Source organism: Protomyctophum parallelum (genome assembly GCF_964188405.1).
Source record: "Protomyctophum parallelum genome assembly, chromosome: 23".
Lineage (NCBI taxonomy): Eukaryota > Metazoa > Chordata > Actinopteri > Myctophiformes > Myctophidae > Protomyctophum > Protomyctophum parallelum.
The window spans coordinates 415,784-441,711 of record NC_139715.1 but is presented as its reverse complement, the minus strand read 5'-3'; the positions used below and the strand labels follow the sequence as shown (position 1 = coordinate 441,711).

General features: G+C 42.8%; 1 protein-coding gene across 1 annotated transcript in view; it reads right to left on the bottom strand.

Moving 5' to 3' along the window:
* LOC310854337 (5-hydroxytryptamine receptor 3A-like) overlaps positions 1 to 7,776 on the bottom strand; it is a gene marked incomplete at both ends in the record, with an annotated part of 37,185 nt that extends 29,409 nt beyond the window's left edge. The window contains 4 exons of the mRNA XM_083758935.1: positions 3,060 to 3,171; positions 3,693 to 3,770; positions 6,609 to 6,763; positions 7,713 to 7,776. Of these exons, the coding sequence (XP_083615061.1) occupies positions 3,060 to 3,171; positions 3,693 to 3,770; positions 6,609 to 6,763; positions 7,713 to 7,776 (409 nt within the window). The remainder of the gene's footprint in view (positions 1 to 3,059; positions 3,172 to 3,692; positions 3,771 to 6,608; positions 6,764 to 7,712) is intronic.
* Positions 7,777 to 25,928: the final 18,152 nt, after the last annotated feature.

Here is a 25,928-nt window from a genome sequence, read left to right as displayed (position 1 = left end):
ACAGAGGAACAGAGGGAGAAACAGTCTGGTATAACAGAGGAACAGAGGCAGAAACAGTCTGGTATAACAGAGGAACAGAGGCAGAAACAGTCTGGTATATAACAGAGGAACATAGGGAGAAACAGTCTGGTATAACAGAGGAACAGAGGGAGAAACAGTCTGGTATAACAGAGGAACAGAGGCAGAAACAGTCTGGTATATAACAGAGGAACAGAGGCAGAAACAGTCTGGTATAGCAGAGGAACAGAGGCAGAAACAGTCTGGTATATAACAGAGGAACAGAGGGAGAAACAGTCTGGTATAACAGAGGAACAGAGGGAGAAACAGTCTGGTATAACAGAGGAACAGAGGCAGAAACAGTCTGGTATATAACAGAGGAACAGAGGGAGAAACAGTCTGGTATAACAGATGAACAGAGGGAGAAACAGTCTGGTATAACAGAGGAACAGAGGCAGAAACAGTCTGGTATATAACAGAGGAACAGAGGGAGAAACAGTCTGGTATAACAGAGGAACAGAGGCAGAAACAGTCTGGTATATAACAGAGGAACAGAGGCAGAAACAGTCTGGTATAACAGAGGAACAGAGGCAGAAACAGTCTGGTATATAACAGAGGAACAGAGGCAGAAACAGTCTGGTATAACAGAGGAACAGAGGCAGAAACAGTCTGGTATATAACAGAGGAACAGAGGCAGAAACAGTCTGGTATAACAGAGGAACAGAGGCAGAAACAGTCTGGTATATAACAGAGGAACAGAGGCAGAAACAGTCTGGTATATAACAGAGGAACAGAGGCAGAAACAGTCTGGTATATAACAGAGGAACAGAGGCAGAAACAGTCTGGTATAACAGAGGAACAGAGGCAGAAACAGTCTGGTATATAACAGAGGAACAGAGGGAGAAACAGTCTGGTATAACAGAGGAACAGAGGCAGAAACAGTCTGGTATAACAGAGGAACAGAGGCAGAAACAGTCTGGTATATAACAGAGGAACAGAGGGAGAAACAGTCTGGTATAACAGAGGAACAGAGGCAGAAACAGTCTGGTATAACAGAGGAACAGAGGCAGAAACAGTCTGGTATATAACAGAGGAACATAGGGAGAAACAGTCTGGTATAACAGAGGAACAGAGGGAGAAACAGTCTGGTATAACAGAGGAACAGAGGCAGAAACAGTCTGGTATATAACAGAGGAACAGAGGCAGAAACAGTCTGGTATAGCAGAGGAACAGAGGCAGAAACAGTCTGGTATATAACAGAGGAACAGAGGGAGAAACAGTCTGGTATAACAGAGGAACAGAGGGAGAAACAGTCTGGTATAACAGAGGAACAGAGGCAGAAACAGTCTGGTATATAACAGAGGAACAGAGGGAGAAACAGTCTGGTATAACAGAGGAACAGAGGGAGAAACAGTCTGGTATAACAGAGGAACAGAGGCAGAAACAGTCTGGTATATAACAGAGGAACAGAGGGAGAAACAGTCTGGTATAACAGAGGAACAGAGGCAGAAACAGTCTGGTATATAACAGAGGAACAGAGGCAGAAACAGTCTGGTATAACAGAGGAACAGAGGCAGAAACAGTCTGGTATATAACAGAGGAACAGAGGCAGAAACAGTCTGGTATAACAGAGGAACAGAGGCAGAAACAGTCTGGTATATAACAGAGGAACAGAGGCAGAAACAGTCTGGTATAACAGAGGAACAGAGGCAGAAACAGTCTGGTATATAACAGAGGAACAGAGGCAGAAACAGTCTGGTATATAACAGAGGAACAGAGGCAGAAACAGTCTGGTATAACAGAGGAACAGAGGCAGAAACAGTCTGGTATATAACAGAGGCACAGAGGGAGAAACAGTCTGGTATAACAGAGGAACAGAGGGAGAAACAGTCTGGTATAACAGAGGAACAGAGGCAGAAACAGTCTGGTATATAACAGAGGAACAGAGGCAGAAACAGTCTGGTATAGCAGAGGAACAGAGGCAGAAACAGTCTGGTATATAACAGAGGAACAGAGGGAGAAACAGTCTGGTATAACAGAGGAACAGAGGGAGAAACAGTCTGGTATAACAGAGGAACAGAGGCAGAAACAGTCTGGTATATAACAGAGGAACAGAGGGAGAAACAGTCTGGTATAACAGAGGAACAGAGGGAGAAACAGTCTGGTATAACAGAGGAACAGAGGCAGAAACAGTCTGGTATATAACAGAGGAACAGAGGGAGAAACAGTCTGGTATAACAGAGGAACAGAGGCAGAAACAGTCTGGTATATAACAGAGGAACAGAGGCAGAAACAGTCTGGTATAACAGAGGAACAGAGGCAGAAACAGTCTGGTATATAACAGAGGAACAGAGGCAGAAACAGTCTGGTATAACAGAGGCAGAAACAGTCTGGTATATAACAGAGGAACAGAGGCAGAAACAGTCTGGTATAACAGAGGAACAGAGGCAGAAACAGTCTGGTATATAACAGAGGAACAGAGGCAGAAACAGTCTGGTATATAACAGAGGAACAGAGGCAGAAACAGTCTGGTATAACAGAGGAACAGAGGCAGAAACAGTCTGGTATAACAGAGGAACAGAGGGAGAAACAGTCTGGTATAACAGAGGAACAGAGGGAGAAACAGTCTGGTATATAACAGAGGAACAGAGGGAGAAACAGTCTGGTATATAACAGAGGAACAGAGGGAGAAACAGTCTGGTATATAACAGAGGAACAGCGGGAGAAACAGTCTGGTATAACAGAGGAACAGAGGGAGAAACAGTCTGGTATATAACAGAGGAACAGAGGGAGAAACAGTCTGGTATAACAGAGGAACAGAGGGAGAAACAGTCTGGTATATAACAGAGGAACAGAGGGAGAAACAGTCTGGTATATAACAGAGGATAACACGCACGCACGCACGCACGCACGCACGCACGCACACGCACACACACACACACACACACACACACACACACACACACACACACACACACACACACACACACACACACACACACACACACACACACACACACACACACACACACACACACAGGAAAACAAGTTGTCTCCATCACCTCTGTATATCGCAGAGGCGAGCGTCAGGTTGCAGGACTGCGTGTCGAAGGGGAACTTGTAGACGTTCATCCTGCAGGTGCTGACGACCATCTCGGCGCTCTTGACGTAGACCTTCCCGTCAGAGTACAGACGGGCGTAGGGGATTCATCCATTATCCTCCTTCAACCTGGAAAAGGGTGCATGTGTGTTTTTGGTCCGACGTCACAAACAGTCCTATAGGGCCGATTCATACTCCTATTTCACCGCTGTCTCGTCAGAAATTTTCAGTAGCACCGAAGAGACGACTTTAGGACGGTACCCCCCCCCCCCCCCCCCTCTAGAGCCTATGATGTGACGTCATTTGGCTCTGTAGAGCCTACGATGTGACGTCATTTGGCTCTGTAGAGCCTACGATGTGACGTCATTTGGCTCTGTAGAGCCTACGATGTGACGTCATTTGGCTCTGTAGAGCCTACGATGTGACGTCATTTGGCTCTGTAGAGCCTACGATGTGACGTCATTTGGCTCTGTAGAGCCTACGATGTGACGGTGTTGTCGGACTGTTAACATAAAACCGATTGTGACATGATGTCTGCATCATGCGTATAATTCCCAGAATACCTCTCTTCGATGAAGACGTCAGGCCTCCACACCCACTCGCCAGGCACAGAGACACGCTTGATCCCACAGAAGTCGGAGGGATCCCAGGATATGAACTCATCCTTCCATCTCTGGAGAGGACAGACAATGACAAACACATCAGGATATGAACTCATCCTTCCATCTCTGGAGAGGACAGACAATGACAAACACATCAGGATATGAACTCATCCTCCCATCTCTGGAGAGGACGGACAATGACAAACACATCAGGATATGAACTCATCCTCCCATCTCTGGAGAGGCCGGACAATGACAAACACATCAGGATATGAACTCATCCTCCCATCTCTGGAGAGGCCGGACAATGACAAACACATCAGGAATAACAGAGGAACTATTCGACTGTTTTAACTATATTTTATAATCATTTTGTCACTGTGTGTATTAGCACATATACCTGCACATGAAATTTGTCATCTGTATTTATTTATTTATTATTTTCTATGAAGACTAAAATATTATGACATTTAGTCGACTAACCAGTGTTGTTTTCGTCGACTAAAACTAAGACGAAAAATGTTCGTCGACTACCTTTTTTCACTGACAAAAACTAAATAAAAACTAAATAAAAACGAATCTATGTTGACTAAAACTAAGACTAAATATACTGACAATTTCGTCAACAAATAAAAACTAGACTAAAATCATAGGAAGGGACTAGTGGACAAGAGATCCAGTTTTATGCTGGGTTGCATGCAACCAAAGTGTAAAATAATTATGTCATTACAACGACATCAGGGGAGGGGAAATGTGGAGATGTAATATTAATAATACATACACACTGTATGCAATCAGAACTCACCATTTTAATAAAGATGCGTGAAATCAATTTCCCCTCTTTCTCGACCTACGGATAAACATAATAATTGATTAGAATTGTCCAGTCAGGGTTAGGGTTAACACACAATAGAATATAGGCCAGTCACCTAAGGGTTAGGGTTAACACACTATAGAATATAGGCCTGTCATATTGTCCAGTCACCTAAGGGTTAGGGTTAACACACAATAGAATATAGGCCTGTTTTGAAATAACTCTCCAACGGAAGCATTTCGACTTACTTTACACATTTGATACATTTGATGTATTCTGCGTAATGAGTACTTTATACGTTTGGTACAATAGGTACATTTTGATACCAATATTTTGGTACTTTTACTCATGTTGAACTCCAGACTCTTATTTGTTATTTTATTTAATATATGTGACCAGGTTTGACTGAGGGGCTGCCATGGTGCAGCCTCCAGCCTTTCACCAGGGGAGAAAAACTGAATTTATTCATGTTTTATCTAAAATGAGTTAATAGCACAGGCAGACTCTTCTTCACATACTAGAGCATGTCTGAAATAAATATCAGAGCTGAAATCGACATGCTAATATGAAATAAATGCATAAACATGTAGCTATAGGTGTAATGTTAGAGACCACAGAAGACATGTAAATATGAAATAAATGCTTAAACATGTAGCTGGGTGTAATGTTAGAGACCACAGAAGACATGTAAATATGAAATAAATGCATAAACATGTAGCTAGGTGTAATGTTAGAGACCACAGAAGACATGTAAATATAAAATAAACATAAACATGTAGCTATAGGTGTAATGTTAGAGACCACAGAAGACATGTAAATATGAAATAAACATAAACATGTAGCTATAGGTGTAATGTTAGAGACCACAGAAGACATGTAAATATGAAATAAATGCTTAAACATGTAGCTGGGTGTAATGTTAGAGACCACAGAAGACATGTAAATATGAAATAAATGCATAAACATGTAGCTAGGTGTAATGTTAGAGACCACAGAAGACATGTAAATATAAAATAAACATAAACATGTAGCTATAGGTGTAATGTTAGAGTCCACAGAAGACATGTAAATATGAAATAAACATAAACATGTAGCTATAGGTGTAATGTTCACAGAAGTGAACCTTTTCAAGCCTGTTTTCTCAACTCGCTGTTTCTCGGCAAGACATTACTCTATAAGCCATATCTCGAAAGCTGGTGGGTCAAACTGAACAACCAATATGTCAATTTGAAGCTAGGATTCCCCGCTTTAATCATATTATATTATGAAAAAACGAACATTCTAATAAATCCAATGGCAGCCCCTCAGTCAAATGTGGCCACATATCTACATTGCAGTATTGATTGAAAGTACTTTTTCCACCATACTGGTTCTGCTTGTTTTCAGTGCATTTCTTCTCTCAACGTCAGCACCGCAGGGATGCCTTTAAAACACGACGTTGGTTCCAGTGGCGTGCACAGACATTTAGAGGGGCAGGTGCTCAAGTGGTGCAGCGCATTTTGGGGCGGGAACCCATTTTGATGCTTTAGCTATTGAAAAATAGCAGATCTACAAGCTCATAGCGCGCCACCGAGTGGCGCGCTATGAGCTTGTAGGTCTGCTATTTATTTATTTTAATCGAAGAACGACTGACATAGCTTTAGATTGTGGGGGCCTAAATAATATAGTAGAAGCGTTTTTTTATCAAGATTTGATCAATGTCACCGCATGGTCCACACTACAAATTAAGAAAAATTGCCAAAAGGGCAGGGGGTGCTCTAGCACCCCCTAGTGTCTATCTGTGCACGCCACTGGTTGGTTCACTCACCACGTCCAAAATGTGTTTTGACAGGCCTTGATGTCGTTATAATGACATATTTTACACTTTGGTTGCATGCTGAAAATAGCAGATCTACAATCAACAATCTACAATTGTATATCTGCTATTTTCAGCATGCAACCCAGCATAAAACTGGATCTCTTGTCCACTAGTCCCTTCCTAACATTTTAGTCTAGTTTTTATTTGTTGACGAAATTGTCAGTATATTTAGTCTTAGTTTTAGTCATCATAGATCATAGTTTTTATGGTTTTTATGGTTATGGTCCGTTCACTCACCACGTCCAAAATGGCCTCCACGGCGACGATGATGTGAACCTGTGTGGGCGTGGCGTGGTGGCGGACGGGCCGCGTGTCCGTGTACCGCTGGCCGTCCAGGGCCAGGTGGCTCAGAAGGTCGCGGTAACTGCAGCCCCGCTCAGAGGGACCGCCAGCTGGAGAAACAGAGAACCCGTTCACAACGGGAACCCCTTTTGGTGTTTTTAACCTGACCTGAGATCAGATTCATACGAGGTTTCCACTGGACACACACTGGGTCTGATTAACCCATTCTGACCCGAGATCAGATTCATACGAGGTTTCCACTGGACACACACTGGGTCTGATTAACCCATTCTGACCTGAGATCAGATTCATACGAGGTTTCCACTGGACACACACTGGTCTGATTAACCCATTCTGACCTGAGATCAGATTCATACGAGGTTTCCACTGGACACACACTGGTCTGATTAACCCATTCTGAATTTTACGAATGAACGCGTAAGTATTAATGTTATTAATACTATAAGGGAGAGCTTGTAGATCAGCTATTTTCGGGGCGCAACCTAGCACCCTTTAGCTAGTGGAGATGCTGTGTAGGACATGGATTTCTAAACAACTTTGTTCAATGCAAAATACTGTGTTCAAGTTCAGGAGACTTCGGGAAAAAAAGCAATTCTCCTGAATGCTGCCTTCCGGCATGGCATGGAAAGGAGTGGCATTTGCATTTTATTTCACCACCATTCGTGGTCTGGAGAGGGCAGTTGTTTTACAGACGGGTGAAAGGGCAGGGGCTGTGTGGAGTTTGCATGTTCTCCCCGTGTCCCCTACGGGGAATGGAGGGGAAAGGAACTGATTGGAATAACGTGTTCCTTCCACGTGCTACGTCCAACCAGGGAAACTGTCAGGTGTAAAGGAGCAACTTGGACACTCAGGCATGAAGGAAGCATGCGTTCAAGCCCGTTGCTCTCCCCATGTCCCCCATATATGGTGACTAGGTTGGCGGAGGGTGTGTAGAGCCCAGGATCACATTAGATAATTGACACAGGGGTGAAAAATGGGTTACAAAATCGTGGGATCAAAATTATAATAAAAACTAAATCTATGTGTGCACGTCCCTGCCTGTAAATACCTTGTTCTCCAGTGGCATAACCAGGATTCCTCCCCTCTTAACCAGGTTCATCATGTAGGACTTGTATGCAGGCTGTACAGCGGCACCAGCATACACCCTGTCATACTGGATGCTAAACGGGACAGCCTGCAGACCGTTGCACCTCGCAAAGCAAGGCTTGCAAAACCTATAAATGCAAGCGCACGCACACACACGCACGCGCACACGCACACGCACACACACACACACACACACACACACACACACACACACACACACACACACACACACACACACACACACACACACACACACACACACACACACACACACACACACACACACACACACAGAAATATACTATTTTTTTTAAAAGTTTGAATGGATTAGCCTATTTGGTTTATTTTTAAATGTATCATCATTAGCATAGAAGTGACAGGTGACATGGTTTGGCCACTAGAAAGGTGATACACATTATTTCTTATTTAATTTGGATTTAGATGGATTTATATTTGGATTTTAATAACAAGTTGACATGTTAAGGCTGAGACACATGATAGCAATATTATTGTATGCATTAACAAAACAATAAGAACTAGAAAGTTCTTATTGGAAAATGGAGTGGTTGTCTATTTATATTACATATTGGGATCAGCCTTTTCTGGTTGATATGACAGAGTGATCCTTTATTATCAGATTTTTGTTGTTGCCTAGAGTGATACGCTTGGTCGAGCTTCATGTGACATTACATATAGTGTGTTTCAATAACGGTCACTTTCAATTCCCCCTTTGTGTCTACTTATATATACATAATATATAGCACCTCATAGCACCTGACGAAGCTCACGGCGTTTTTCTCTTTTTGATATATATATGTATAACATATATATATATATATATATATATCAAAAAGAGAAAAACGCCGTGAGCTTTGCTAGCCTTGGTGATAAGGTCATGTAATACCGCGCTGCGGCGCTATACAAAGAAAAGGTTGGTGCTACCTAATTTGTGGTGGCGCTACCAACTGAAAAGGTAGGTGGCACCAGTGCTACCTGTGAAAAAGTTAGTCTGGAGCCCCCATCCACGCAACTGTGATATTTACTGTACAAATATTACTTTTGTCAAACACACTGTTATTGCGTTATTGCGCCAGATCACCAGCCTACGTCAAAATCGTCATCACTTTGCCGACTTACGCCAACTCCGTTCACTTCATGGGGACAGTCCTTCACAGTGACACACGCGTTACATGAACCACGCGACCGGGATGATTTCCAACCCCTCAATGTCCAATCTCGCTGCTGCGGCACGCCTACTCTACACTCTGCTATTGCTATTGGATGGACGTGTGGATAACGGCATGGTTGTGTGCAATATCGGAGGGAAAGGTTTCATAATCCATATGACCAACGTTAGCTTCCATGCTAGCTGCTTCAGCTTAGGACTCGCAGAGGACACCGGAGGCTCACTGTGATTTTACCACAGCACAAAGCTGTCAAGCTGTCCTCAATGCGAAGCATACTGCATGAAGCAGTAAGCGTGGAAGTCCGTGCCGTGGTCTGCCCCAACTCCATGTGAAATGCACTCCTCAGCAGTTCATTCCACAGTTTTTGATTGTATTCCTTTGTCAAAGTGTTTCCCCCCCAATAAAGTTGTTTTTATTTGATTTATCATGCCCCACCACGCAAAGCACATTGACTATTGACTATTGAATGTGTTCACAGACAGTGTTCTGTGCTATATAAAAAATTGCACAGACAATGTCACAGTGGACAAACGCATCCGGGTCTACCCCAACCAGAAGCCCTGGATGACCCGGGAGGTCCAGCGGCTGCTGAAGGAGAGGAACACCGCCTTCAGGTCTGAGGGTAGGGCTAACTACAGCACAGCCCGAACGAACCTGAGGAGAGGCATCAGAGAGGCCAAGGCTGACTACAGGAGGAAGATCGAGGACCATCTGGACAGCAACAACAGCAGGCAGGTGTGGCAGGGAGTCCAGCAGCTTACCAACTACAGGACTACCGTCGGAGCTGTCGAGGGTGACGTCTCGTTGGCAGAGGAGCTAAACACCTTCTTTGCCCGCTTCGAGGCAGAGCCACCGGAGGCAGCAACGTCACACCCCACGGTCCACAGCAGCTTCACCTTCACAGTGGAGGAGCACGAGGTGAGGCGCACGCTGCGGGCCATCAACCCGAGGAAGGCTGCGGGTCCTGACGGCGTCACTGGACGTGTACTGAAGGACTGCGCGGACCAGCTGGCTGGGGTCTTCACCAAGATCTTCAACCAGTCCCTCGCCCAGTCCACTGTCCCACTCTATCTGAAATCCTCCACCATAGTCCCCCTGCCCAAGAAGCGCAACATCTCCAGTCTAAATGACTACCGGCCAGTCGCACTCACACCAGTGGTGATGAAGTGCTTTGAGAAGCTGGTCCGGGGTCACATCACATCACTCCTGCCCCGTGGCTTTGACCCCCACCAGTTCGCTTACAGGGCCAATAGATCCACAGAGGACGCCGTGGCCACAGCCCTCCATGCTGCACTGTCCCACCTGGAGCAGCAGGGGAGCTACATGCGGATGCTCTTCGTGGACTTTAGCTCTGCTTTCAACACCATCCTCCCCCACAGACTGGTGGATGTACTGGGGGAACTGGGTTTTCCACACAACACCTGCATGTGGATTAAAAGCTTCCTGTCTGGTCGCAGTCAGAGGGTGAGAGTGGGACAGCACATGTCTACGTCCCTCAGCCTCAGTACCGGCTCCCCACAGGGCTGTGTGCTGAGTCCGCTGCTCTACACCCTCTACACACACCAATGCACCCCCACCCACCGCAGCAACACCATGGTGAAGTTCGCAGATGACACCACAGTAGTAGGGCTCATCTCCAAGGGAGATGAGTCAGCCTACAGGGATGAGGTGGTGCAGTTGACGGACTGGTGCAGAGAGAACAACCTGCTCTTGAACACATCCAAGACCCAGGAGCTGGTCATAGACTACAGGAGGAAGAAAACAGTCATTCCACCCCTGTTCATTAATGGGGACTGTGTGGAGAGGGTGTCCTCTTGCCGTTTTCTGGGAGTCCACATGGAGGAGGGCTTGACCTGGAGCACGAACACCTCTGAGCTGCTGAAGAAGGCCCAGCAGAGACTCTACTTCCTGAGGGTGCTCAGGGGGAACAACATCACACATAGACTGCTGGTGTCCTCCTATCGGTGCTCCATAGAGAGCATACTAACGTACTGCATATGTGTGTGGTACACCAGCTGTACAGTGGCGCAGAGGAAAAAGCTCCAGGGGGTCATAAATACGGCACAGAAGATCGTTGGCTGCCCTCTCCCCACACTGGGTGAACTACACAGAGAAAAAACTCTGAACATTATAAAAGACACTTCCCACCCCGCTCACTCACGGTTTGAACTGTTGCCATCAGGCAGACGGTACAGAGTGATCAAGTCCAAGACCAACAGATTCAGTAACAGCTTCTATCCCACAGCGGTAGTTGCACTCAATGCTGCTAAAAAAATTATCTGTTGCTGCGACACTTTTTAGTTTCTATTATCTATTATCTATTACCTTCTATTACTATCTATTATCTTAAGTACAATAAGGGTTTGTTGTGCGATAACAGCTGAAAATTACATGTTTGTGCATTAGTGCTGCTGGGGTTGTGCAATAACAAGAAGTCATGTGTTTTTGTTTTATCTTGTACAGTATGTTGTTTTGTGATATGATGCACTGATTGGTTGGCACTTTTAATTTCGTTGTACACGTTGCAATGACAAATGAAGATCTATCTATCTATCTATCTATCTATCTAAAGGAAAACATTTCTCTATCAATCAAATGAAAGATACATTTTGTAATTATAATAATCACTTCTACATCTTCTATAACATGTTAATGTAATATTGTCCTTGTGTGTACTGTACAGCCAATACAAGGAGCGCTGTTCAATGCCTGTGCGTTGAGGAAGATACTAAACATGTCAAAGTGTCCACTGTGTTAATTTATTAATAGTCCAATACAACACACATCTGCAGATAAGTATGCCAGCCAATGCAAATAAACAACGTCTACTGTAAAATTATTGTACAGTACATATTTGTCTTCATACTCATAAAAGAACAGTTGTCTTGTTTTTCTTCAATTTCCTAAATAAATAATTCAAATTCAAATTCAGATCATATTGATGGATTGATTGAATAATTAACCCATTCTGACCTGAGATCAGATTAAAAAAATGTCTTCTACATCCTGACAGTTTTATGTCAGGATGTCAGTCGTTCTTCGATTTTTCAAAAATAGCAGACCTACAAGCTCATAGCGCGCCACTCTGTGACATTTACAACACAGGTAAATGGATTAACAAAATCATTAGCCTACAATACTGTACCAGCCATGAATCTATTTACACTAGGGTTCATTAAGAAGATATTGCATTGGGTTGTAAGCCTGTAAATGCTGTCATATTAGTCATGAGTGCATCCTTTTGAAGCAGCAGCGCTTCTCTCCGTAACGTTGCATCTTCTATCTGAATTATATTCTTCTCTTTCTCCAATTCCAGTACATCAAAATGATATTCATTTGTGTCCTTTTTGTCTCCACCAGGCCGAAGGCATGGGGGGAGAGTATGTTTTGCACTCCGTCCGTCCGTCCGTCCGTGTGTCCGTCCGTCCGTGTGTCCGTCCGTCCGTGTGTGTGTGTCCGTGAGCAGCTAATCTCGGCCACCGTTAACCCGGTCGATGCCAAATTTTGCACACACACTCCCTGGATGCCAACGATGAACCTCTGCCCCAAAATTTCCAGAACGGCCTGTTATAGCGCCACCAGGAGGCAGCTTTGTGCAAAACAAGTTTTTGCACAGTACACCTACAGATTTTGTCCAAACATCACGCAAATTGGTACACAGTCTCTCTAGAGCCATTCAACGAAACGGGATTTCTCAGACTCCATCCTGATTGGTTAAGATTGCCTTCCAAAGTTCACAGGAGTGCTCAGTTTCAAACAAAATGCTGCAAATCATGAACACATCGCGTGATTTCCGTGAAATTGTCCACGCACATTCCCACTAGGCCGAGGACGAAATGCCACATGAACAATTTCAACTCAGCCTCAAGGTGGCGCTATAACTGGCCGAAAAGTGTTTTTACCTCTAACTGCACGGATCTGTGGATAATTTACTTTTGTTGCCCTTTTATCCAACCACCAGATGAAGGCAAGCTGCAATGTCCTACATTCCTATCCTGGTGGAGACCTGTGACCTGTGCCCAGAAGGGCACTTTGATGGGCTGCCGTGCTGAAGCGTGTGGGACTGTCCCGGGGCTGAAGCGTGTGGGACTGTCCTGGGGCTGAAGCGTGTGGGACTGTCCTGGGGCTGAAGCGTGTGGGACTGTCCTGGGGCTGAAGCGTGTGGGACTGTCCTGGGGCTGAAGCGTGTGGGACTGTCCTGGGGCTGAAGCGTGTGGGACTGTCCTGGGGCTGAAGCGTGTGGGACTGTCCTGGGGTTGCTCCTTCGCCGACACCTTTTTTCACAATGGCAGGAGCAGAGGGGGGGGGGGGCAGTCTTCACATGTACACCATTATCTAAAAAATACATAAAGGATTTAAAAACTACTTTAGTACAGTAGCCTATAGCACAATTGTGACCACTCCCAGCAGAATATGCCTCATCTCGCCAGAATGAACATGCCTTAAATCAATATATAAACTCGTCTTTTTTTATGTGATTTTCTTTTTTTTCATATTAATACAGTTTGAATGTTGAAGAAGGTTTTCATTCAAACAGATTGTTCATTTGTTTCATTGTACAATGTCTCATGGCTATGGGCACAACATTATTATTATTATTATTATTATTATGGGCACAACATCATTTGTTTTATTTACATTACCTACATGAGGAACAATTATAAACAGTGATTTTGTTAGTAAGTAACAATATGGGCATTATAGTATCATTTAAATATCATGCCAATATCATCATGCTGAAATATGATATTGGTATTATGCTGTCAGGGCAAAAGAAAGTTAAACTGGTATTATACTGACCATAATTATTGAAATACTACTGACATGATGCTGACATTACATTATACTGAACAATAAATGACACACACACACACACACACACACACACACACACACACACACAGTGGCACACACACACAGACACAGACACAGACACAATTTACAATTTAGGCATTTAGCAGATGCTCTTAATCCAGAGCGACTTGCATTTAAGCAAGAACAAAAGCATGGGAATACATCACATGAAAGCATTTATCATGAAACATGCGTAAGCTAAGAACGTAACAGTGGAATATCTATATAATGAAACTATACATATAAACTATACATCTATACTACTATGCTATACATATGTACTATGGCGTGCTATGACTATATACAATGCAATTATAGTGCTGTCTACATAACATTAGGGTTGGGTGACGATACGAATACATCGTCAATCGCGAATATACGAATCCAATCGCCGAATATTTTTATTAGGCGATTTCTCGGGACGATTTAGCCCAATTAACATGTAAAGTGTGAGCAACATGTAGTAACAGCGGCCGGGTGAAAATCCCCCGTTATAATGGTATGCTCCCAGCCTCCCACTGTCCCCGCACTCAGCACTTACGGCAGCCGCCAGCCAAAGTAAAGGCTGGGAGCTGGGAGGATGTAGCCTACATGTTGTTTAAGCTCCGGAGTCCAGACCCATGCAGTTTAATAATATACAGTCACAACAGAATGCACACTGCTGTCTCGTGTCTCATCACAATCCCAATGCGCCACCCGTGAGTGGCGGGGGGGGGAAATAAAAAAAACTTTCTACTAGTGTTAGTGTATAGGCTCGGGGATCATAATAGCGCTTAGCTTAGCATTAGCTTAGCGTGTAGCCAATACTGGTGCAACCCACTGATTGAACTTCATCTCCGCCTGTAATCCAAGTTATTTTTATTGACAACGTGAACGAACCCCGACACCAGCGCTGCAAAAATAGACAGATCTACAAGCTCTCAACGCGTAGCGAACGGCACTGCAAAAAGAGGCAGGACGCGATGCCTTGAGAGCCTGTGTGGATCAGCCCGGGGCGGCCGCAGCAGCTTGTGGGCTCCGCTCCGAGCCTCCGACGTGCGGGGAGGGAAGGGAGCTAGTTACCCTGCCTGGCTGCGCTGCAGTCTGCAGAAACAGACTGATCTACAAGCTCTCAACGCCTAGCGAACGGAGCTGCGAAAACAGGCAGGACGCGGCGCCTTGAGAGCTTGTAGATCTGGCTTTTTTGCGACCTGCAGTGAGCTGTTCTCACTTTACTTTTATGACACGAATACATCGTCAATCGGCGAATATTTGTCAGACGATTGGCGGTTGAAAAAAATTGGCATATCGCCCAACCTTACATAACATGCTATAAGTCTGTATCAAATGCTATCTAAGTCTACAGAAATGCTATCTAAGGGGGTATAGGGTAAGTGCTATGGGCCATGATGGAGTCTGAAAAGGTGGGTTTTCAGACTACGGCGGAAGATTGGGAGTGATGCTGCAGTTCACAGACACACACACACACACACACACACACACACACACACACAAACACACACAACTGGACTCACGTTCAGAGGTGGACGTTGATGGTAGGTGCGCTGCTTGGTCCGTTGGTACCAGCAGTAAAGGCTTGGTCAAAATGGTCAGCCAGGGCATCGTCATCATATGGGTTTGGTAAGGGCTTTATTTGGGTTGGTCAAAATGGTCAGCCAGGGCATCGTCATCATATGGGTTTGGTAAGGGCTTTATTTGGGTTGGTCAAAATGGTCAGCCAGGGCATCGTCATCATATGGGTTTGGTGAGGGCTTTATTTGGGTTGGTCAAAATGGTCAGCCAGGGCATCGTCATCATATGGTATTTGGTGAGGGCTTTATTTGGGTTGGTCAAAATGGTCAGCCAGGGCATCGTCATCATATGGGTTTGGTAAGGGCTTTATTTGGGTTGGTCAAAATGGTCAGCCAGGGCATCGTCATCATATGGGTTTGGTGAGGGCTTTATTTGCTGTGGGATCAACTCCATGATCTTCTGTGACAAACGCATCAATCTTTCCGGGTGGGGGTCCACCTCCTGTGAGAAAGGAGTCTCCCTCCTTCCCTCAGAAGTGTCTCGTTTATCCTCGATACCCGCTGAACCATTGAAACACAAACACGTACACAACTCGTCCCATGCCAAGTCTTTCTTTCTCACCGTTACATTGTCTGTCTTTTTTCTCCCATACTGCTCCATTAACTGACATGATAAATGCTTTTCATGGCTAGTGAAGTTTGGACCCCTTGCGCGCTGCGCCATGTTTGTTGTTGTTTGGTGAAACTATCGGAGGAACGAGGAAGTGGTGGTGTGCGTGATCAACGGAACAGATCTATAAACCTACCACGCACCACAGAGTGACGCTCTCTGAGCTTATACGTCTGTTTTTATTATTATATATATTTTAGTCTATAATTTACTTTAAACATTCTCAAATATGAATTAAATAGAACGCTAATGATGCTCACGACTGCTGCTGTTTATTTACAGCGCAAAACCAAGATGGCGGACACAACAAAGTTTAATCCATGAATTAATCACAGTTTAAAGTTTTAATCACAGTTTAATGGATTTTAATCACAGGTTAAGGATTTAATCACAGACCTGTTAAGCAATGCTTAAAATTAAGTGGTGCAACACAACTCAAATTAAAATTAATCCTTGATCAACAAATCCCTGATTAACACTAAACTAAGCTTTATTTAATCTTTCTTGGTGCAAACGGCCCTATGACTAAAACTAAATTAGCTGCCAAAAACAAAACTAATGTGTATGTGCAGCACCTGATTAACCCTTTGTGGTGACACACCACATAGACAATGAGCTTGTAGATCTGCTATTTTGGGAAATGTTCCCCCCAGAATATTCATGCTGGGGATCCGGAGGATAATTCATATTTCCATTATTCAGATAAAGGGAAGACTATGTAATGTAACATGTAATCAATGAATAACAGCCATCTGTTTCATTTTAACACCACAGACAGATAGGATCAATAAAGTGTTTGTGATGAAACTGGGTTTGGTCCAAATCAGTTTGTTAAAACAGTGAATGTTATAAATAAAACAGTACATGAACTCTAATCACTGTAAATTACTGTTACATTTCAACATGTAGAATTGTTCACATCAGGGGCTTAAACTGTTGTACCTCATATGATAAAGAGTACACTTTAGTAACTAAATTATCCCTGAGTTTGGACTTCTTTAAATGTAGGTCAACAGATGAGGAACAACTTCAGATATTTACATACTAGTCCATATCTAGACAACACCAGTTATATGTAAATGACTTCAGATATTTACATACTAGTCCATATCTAGACAACACCAATTATATGTAAATGACTTCAAATGAGAAGTTCTGAAAAGGCAGCCGTACAGAATTACACAGTGATGACACCAGTGGAGGAAGTTTTTGTACATACTGTAATGATGGTAGAATATTGGCCTCTAAATGTAAATTGTAAATATCTAGCATTCAAGTCTGGATGGTAACCGCAAGGTTGCCAGTTCGAACCCTGTGGGCTCCCCCAGAGTTAGTGTTGAAGTGTCCTTGAGCAAGACTCTGAACCCCTAATTGCTCCTGCTGTGCTGGTTGGTGCCTTGCATGGTTTTCCACCACCATATGAATGTGTGGGTGAATGTAATGCACAATCTATGTAAAGCGCCTTGGATAAAGGCGTTATATAAATGCACCATTTACCATTTACCCTCTCCTCCATTTAGATTTATCAATGGAAGAAATATGACATTGATGAGCTCCACTTCAACAGCTGAACTATTTTCTAAAAGGAAATACTCGACAAAAAACAATACCTCAAAATTGTACAGTGCTTAAGTAAATGTACTGTAATTAAGTACAGTGCTTAAGTAAATGTACTGTAATTCAGTACAGTGCTTAAGTAAATGTACTGTAATTAAGTACAGTGCTTAAGTAAATGTACTGTAATTCAGTACAGTGCTTAAGTAAATGTACTGTAATTCAGTACAGTGCTTAAGTAAATGCACTGTACTGTACAGTGCTTAAGTAAATGTACTGTAATTAAGTACAGTGCTTAAGTAAATGTACTGTAATTCAGTACAGTGCTTAAGTAAATGCACTGTACTGTACAGTGCTTAAGTAAATGTACTGTAATTAGTACAGTGCTTAAGTAAATGTACTGTAATTAAGTACAGTGCTTAAGTAAATGTACGTAGTTACTTTCCACCACTGTCCCAGAGCATTGTGAAATTCTGCATTATTCTGCTGAAACTAGCAGATCTACAAGCTCACAATGTGTCACTTTGCAATGCATTGTGATCTTGTAGATCTGCTATTTTCAAATGATTTGTATGCATTGTGAAATGGGACATTCCGCATAATTCTGCAATCTGCTGAAACTAGCAGATCTACAAGCTCACACTGAGCTTGTAGCATCATGAAGACATCTGCCATGCACTGTACAGTTCACCAGCATTGCCTTTTTTCACTTTTGAGATCTACAAGCTCACACTGAGCTTTTAGATCTTTCAGCATGCAACCAAGTGCATAATCAGGCATTACGACACCACCAAGGCCTGCCAAAATGTATTTTGGATGTCGAATATCTTATGATAGTTAGACATATTTTAGTTAGTGACTAAAATATGACTAAAACCAACATCTCAACACTGGTAAAACTACAGTATTGAAAGCATCAAATGCAGCAAAAACTGAAAAATATATAATACAACAGAAAATAATATCAAATCTCTCTCTCTCTCTCTCTCTCTCTCTCTCTCTCTCTCTCTCTCTCTCTCTCTCTCTCTCTCTCTCTCTCTCTCTCTCTCTCTCTCTCTCTCTCTCTCTCTCTCTCTCTCTCTCTCTCTCTCTCTCTCTCTCTCTCTCGTTGGTAACCATGACAACACACTACAGGTACTACTATGAAAACATGCCCAAAAGAAACAACTGTATCCTACATGAGAACTTATATCTGCAATAGTGAAACTGTCTAATCCACGAAGCTTGTAGATCGTCTATTTTTCCCCTCCATTTCTATTTCATTGGACAATTAAGCCCCAATAAGACCAAGAGCAGAACAACCAGACATTCATGACAACTCAATATTATGGCCACAGCTAATATAATGTAAACAAATGTGCACCACAAATCACACAACGTTCTTCTAAATACACAACCAAGCATTTCTGTGATTTATGCTTTTTATTTATGGAGACCTACAAGCACCAGCAGCCAACCAGCATCTAATTAACCTCATCAAAGACCTACAAGCACCAGCAGCCAAACAGCATCTAATTAACCTCATCAAAGTGCACAGCTGCGCAATAAGTAGCACCAACACGTCATGTCGGCAACACACAGCATTGTAACTAAATTAAACAGCATTTATATTTATATTCTAGATGAGCCTTACCTTCTAAGATGAAGTGGCGCTTCCTCCCCGCCTTTTGCTCCTGCATTCATTGTTCTTCAGTTGGTTTTGTTTATTGTCTGTCTGCTCTTTGTAGAATCCACAAGTTCATCTCTCGTTGTGTCCGTTTGTAAAATAATCCTTTAAATGTCTCAGATAAGAGTTGACACACTTTGGACTTATAGTTGGAGCATTGAGTTCACCTGCTGTGGTGTGGTGGCTACTAGCCTATAGGCTACTCTCATTTCTGTAGTTTTAACTCTTTTGTTTCCATGTTTAATGAATAAATGTTCATGTGGTTTGCTGTGAGTTGTGTCCATTGTTCAGCAGCTGTAGCTTGTTGATATAAAACACATTGAATGTTTAAGTTGTCAGTATAGGCCTATTTGTGTAAAACGTGCAGTTGAAACAAGGTGTTGTAGTCTAGACTAGAGAGTTGAGTCACTGCCACCAAACTTTACACAACTCCTCATTGTAACCCTTTACTGCCACCCGGTGGAAGAAACACTTCATTTGAACCCATGCAGCATCTACAATTCTAGAACCTTATCCAAAAACATGTGAGCTTAGATCTACAAGCTCACAACAACGTTATGTGAGCTTAGATCTACAAGCTCACAACGACGTTGTTATATGAGTTTAGATGTACAAGCTCACAACAACGTTGTTATGTGAGCTTAGATTGGAAATTATTGTAAAAAAGTGGTCAAAATACAGAGTCGATCACCTCAGTTCCAGTTGTCCGTGTTGGGACCCCAGAAAAAGTGCCTAGAAAATGAGTTTCGTTCCCGCGTCATGGGCACTACTCATTCAATGCATTTATTCATAGATAATACCCTTCTAAACTTCTTCTACTCATAATATCCTGCAGTATTTTGTCACAGGCCAAAAATGTATATAAAAGTATAATAACCAAAAAACGAAAATATTGTGCTGCTGTTTTTGCTTGTAAAATGTGTTATATTGATTTTGGCAACACAAAATCTTTATATGTCATAAATACTGTACATATACCTAACATCTGAAACAAGTACTGGTGCCTTAGTTTACTCATACAGTATTATTATTACAAGCCGTGCATATCCACGGACAGTTTTCAAATCAGCCTCATGGTGGCTACAACAGGCCATGTTGCGTCACACACGCACACGCACACGCACACGCACACGCACACGCACACGCACACGCACACGCACACGCACACGCACACGCACACACACACACACACACACACACACACACACACACACACACACACACGTTTAAATTACTCCTAAACATTTTGCCAAACATCACACACTCTCCTATCCTCCTGGTGGAGACCTGTGCCCAGAAGGGCACTTTTCTAGTTAATTTCTCTTAGGGCCCATTTAACCATATAATGCATTTGGATGGCAAAAATGGCAGATCTGCAAGTTCAGTGTCTTGAATGAGATGTGCTGTGAGTTTGCATATCTGCTATTTTCCAGCATAGGACCGTTGCACAGTGAAGTATAAACAAGCTGCATATCCCATAGGGATATACAGTACTCCAGGTGTGCAACTGGCGGCCCGGGGGCCACATGCGGCCTCCACCTTCACTTAATGTGGCCCTCAGGTTATCAGAATACTGATATAATATTGGTTCCAGCTGTTTACAATTCCACAACATGCAAACATGACCTGCTTTAATTACTTCAGTCTAAATTAGTAGCTCAATGCTCAACACACGTATAATTAAAGGCATTTGAAATGACATAAAAGTGTAAATTTTCAGGATTCCAATTCGAATATAGCAAAAATAGCCGATCTACAAGCTCAAAATGCGTCGCAGCGCAACGCGTTTTGAGCTTGTAGATCGGCTATTTTTGCTACGACAGTAATATATGGCCCTAGGGAGTGAGTGGAAATATAGTGGCCCTCTCCATCGTCAAAGTTGCCCACCCCTGCTCCAGATAGTCTCCAAGATTGAAAGAAAAAACGGAAAACTATAAATTATTTAACATTTTAAATAATCTAGGATTAAGATCAAACAATAAAGAATGAATGATTTATGCAAACAATAGGCTTTTGCTAATATAACCGTGACATTACATAATACTGTATATACAGTAGCCTACATGCAGCAGCATATTTTTGCAAAAATACAAAATGAAAATGTGAAGATTTGGGCTACTATATATACTCTACTCTACTCTACTCTACAATACAATACAATACAATACAATACAATACAATACAATACAATACAATACAATACTCTACTCTACTATAGGCCCAGAGAGAGAATCAAGCGCTCAGAACGCAACTGGGAGAAAATAACGGGAAAAAAGGAAAACCCCACAGCGGCGCTGCCTCGACAGCTGCATTCCAATGGTAATCACAAATCCAAGAACTGAACTGAACTGACTGTTGAACTAAGAAGAGAAACACTGAAGAAACAAGGCAGGTGTTTTGTCTTAGGCAGCACACACACACACACACACAAACAAACATGTTTAAATTAATCCTAAACATTTTGCCAAACATCACACACTCTCCTATCCTCCACCAAGGAGACGGAGAGTATGTCTGTTGTATGTCTGTTAGGCAGGCATGTCGCGCGTAATTGTAGAACTCAGGGCATTCACTGTGAAGAGTGCAGGCGCAGCTGGGCACCACAAAACAGTTTGCAATCAAACAGCCAGTCAATATACAGCATGATAGACGCGCCGACCACGGCAACGACAGACAGGCTGACCACAGTGTTGCAGATCGATGCAGTTAGTAGTGTAGCAAGCAACTCTGACAATAGTACAGTATTATTATTACAAGCCGTGCATATCCACGGACAGTTTTCAAATCAGCCTCATGGTGGCTACAACAGGCCATGTTGCGTCTCTCTCTCTCACACACACACACACACACACACACACACACACACACACACACACACACACACACACACACACACACACACACACACACACACACACACACACGCGCACACACACACACACACACACACACACACACACACACACACACACACACACACACACACACACACACACACATTGTGCAACATTCTGTAAAATAACAAACATAATGAGTTCCAACTTCCAGGGCCCTAATGAATTACTACTGCAAAAATATTGGTGTTGTGAGGTTAATTACATGGATTTAGTAATTAATATATTCATTATGAATTTATTAAAATTAATAATGTATTCATAATAAAAAAACAACGCTTTTCTGAAACCTGTTAGGCTTACTCTGTCATATTGTCTCGTGGGTAAATAGACCAAACTGAGCTCATTCTAATGAAAAGAATGTCCATCTGATGTAGGTCGAAATCATACTGTAAAAAAATAGTTTGAAATCGTCTCCTTTGGTCACGTGTCCCGTTGTGGCACTGACATTTGTAACCTATGGAATTCTGTGTCTACAGAGGTCAATGTGTTCACTGGGAAGATTTTAGTTTTTATTTGGGGTGTTTATTAGGTCTTTAAATATAGGGCAGCCAAGAAATATATCCAATGTATTAATATGTAGGCTATACAATGTATAGGCCTATATACAGTGGGTTATATATAATATTATACAACTTACAACTGTAACAGTCAGTGTATATGTTTTCTTTTCCCTTTTTACCTCCTTTATGATGATTTCCTGTTATTTGGCTATATAGAAGTGTATATTTGTACGTCACTTGGATCATATAGGTGGGAATATAATAGATAGATCACTACATTATGGTGATTTGAACATGGTGGACCCTCTTGTAAACAAGTGTAGTGCTTTATTGGGTCGTCCACTCACTCACTGTTAATAGTTTTTGTATTGAGTTGTGCTTAATCTAGATCATGAAATGTAGCAAATTTGTTAAAATAAAACCGCTTCAACTAACTTTTTGGCACCCAGCACAATGAAACATACACATAGTAAATTTAGTCAAAAGCTTATGTTTCATACATTCAAAATGTCACAACCTACTGTGTAATGATAGGTAGAAAAAAAAAGCAGCGCACCTTGGCCCAAAATGGCTGGTCTATCAAAATGTTACCACGCCCCCTAATTTGGAATAATGCAAAAAAGACTGAAAACTAGATAAAGTGCCAATCGGCACAGGTCTCCACCAGGATTCTTCCTCAGCCTAGTGGGAATATGCGTGCACAATTTCATCGCAATCGGACGCTGCGTTGAGTTGAGTTGTGGCCATTTGCTACTCCTGAAAACTGTAGGAGCCAATCGTGGCCAATCAGGATGGAATATGAGAAATCAAACAAACCTGTCTTGATCACATGACTATGGAGATCATGTGTACCGATTTGCGTGAAAGTTGGATAAAATCTGAAGGAGTAATAATAGAAAATGTGTTTTACATATGTGGGCCTCCTGGTGGCGCTATAAAGAGCAGATGTGAAAAATTCCAGGCAAAGGTTTTTCCTTGGCCTCTAGGGAGTTGGCATACAAAGTTATCCACAGATCTGTGCAGTTAGAGGTAAAAACACTTTTGGGCCAGTTATAGCGCCACCTTGAGGCTGAGTTGAAATTGTTCATGTGGCATTTCGTCCTCGGCCTAGTGGGAATGTGCGTGCACAATTTCACGGAAATCACGCGATGTGTTCATGATTTGCAGCATTTTGTTTGAAACTGAGCACTCCTGTGAATTTTGGAAGCCAATCTTAACCAATCAGGATGGAGTCTGAGAAATCTGAAAGACCGGTTTGGTTGAATGGCTCTAGAGAGACTGTGTACCAATTTGCGTGATGTTTGGACAAAATCTGTAGGTGTACTGTGCAAAAACTTGTTTTGCACAACGCGGCCTCCTGGTGGCGCTATAACAGGCCGTTCTGGAAAGTTTGGGGCAGAGGTTCATGGTTGGCATACAGGGAGTGTGTCTGCAAAATTTGGCATCGACCGGGTTAACGGTGGCCGAGATTAGCTACTCACGGACGGACACACGGACGGACGGACACACGGACGGACACACGGACGGAGTGCAAAACATACTCTCCCCCATGCCTTCGGCTGGTGGAGACAATAAATGCAATAAAGGTCAGAATTATTTAAACATGCAACATTTGTTAAAGTACCACAAACTGTCACAGCATCTGACATTTCAGCAATATAGTCCCGGGCCTTACGGATATTTCCATGCCAATCAATATTAAAGGGACCAAATTTGGCCCAGATGTAGCCCAGGGCATGCTCTAATGAATGATTAAGCTAGCCATTAAGCTATGGCGGACAAATCCAATATGGCTGCCACCTAAGACAGTTTTGGCTGTACCATTTTAACCTAATGAACTACAAATGTCTATGGCAGTGAAAGGTCATACGAAGCATTTAAAGTAGCATTTCAATGACTCAATGGCTCTGGTCTCAGGCCCCGCGGTGGATATTTTGACATTCCGTTTGTTTTGTTTTTTGGAATGTTGCCACTACTGCTGGGGCAGCTTATGTATTTCCTGTAGGCGGACTCGACATACAGTAGCTGCAGGGTTTAAACCCTCACCAGGCGCACCTCTTCTACTACAGTGAACGGTAGAGTGACTGATGTTAGTCTGCCTCAAGTTTATGGCTGCTCGAACAGCAATGGCAACATTCAAAAAGAAAAACAAAAAAAAACGGAATGTCAAAATATCCACCGTGGGGTCTGAGACCAGAGCCATTGAGTAATGGTTGAGACGAAGCAGTGAAAGGTCATACTAAGCTTTTTTTTTTTTTTTTTTTTTTTTTTTTTGCGGCTTACGCCTTTTATTGATTTTTTAAGGGACAGATAGTAGGCTGACAGGAAACGGGAGAGAGATGGGGGGATGACATGCGGTAAAGGCCGTGTCGGGTCCGGGAGTCGAACCCGCGGCACACCGCGACTGGATCACCAGTCCGGTGCCCAGACCGTTACGCTACGGCCTGGGCCCATACTAAGCATTTAAAGTAACATTTCAATGACTCAATGGCTCTGGTCTCAGGCCCCGCGGTGGATATTTTGACATTCCGTTTGTTTTGTTTTTTGGAATGTTGCCACTACTGCTGGAGACAGCCATAAACTAAACAGGTTAATCTCGATGTAAGCTGCGACCATGAGACCCGTTTCTGAATTCGCCCCAGGGTGTCAAGGTGTATGAATGCCTTGTTTAGCATGTAGAATAGATGACATCATCAAACATCAAACCCAATGTCCACCTGGTATGCAAACTGAAGGGGGCCAATGATGGACCATCGGTGAGTGACGATTTTATACATGTGGTGGAGCTCAGAGTGGAAAGTAGGCTTTCTAATAACACAAGCCGCCTTTGTATTGGTGAGTATAGGTACAACGTATTTATATTTCCACAACAGAGGAGAGGCTGGTCTGCATTTCATGCGAGCGCAGGAAGACAACAGTCCCATAGCTCTAATGAAGGCATTAGACTAGATTTATACTACTGTACTGTACTGTACTGTACTGTACTGTACTGTACTGTACTGTACTGTACTGTACTGTACTGTACTGTACTGTACTGTACTGTACTGTACCATACCATACCACTATACTATACTATACTATACTATACTATACTGTTACGCCAACACCTATGTATGGGCGATTGGGCGTACATACTGTAGGTGGTTCTATCCAATCAACTCGATATCGGACATAAAAATGTACCTGGAGTCAGCAGCAACGTACATGCCGAGTTTAAAGTTGGTCTTTCGATTTTTACGAATTTTGTCTACTAGTGTATATGCACATACAGAGATTTTGTGCATTCATTATTTAATACTCCTATCTGTATCAATAGGAATGTGTATATT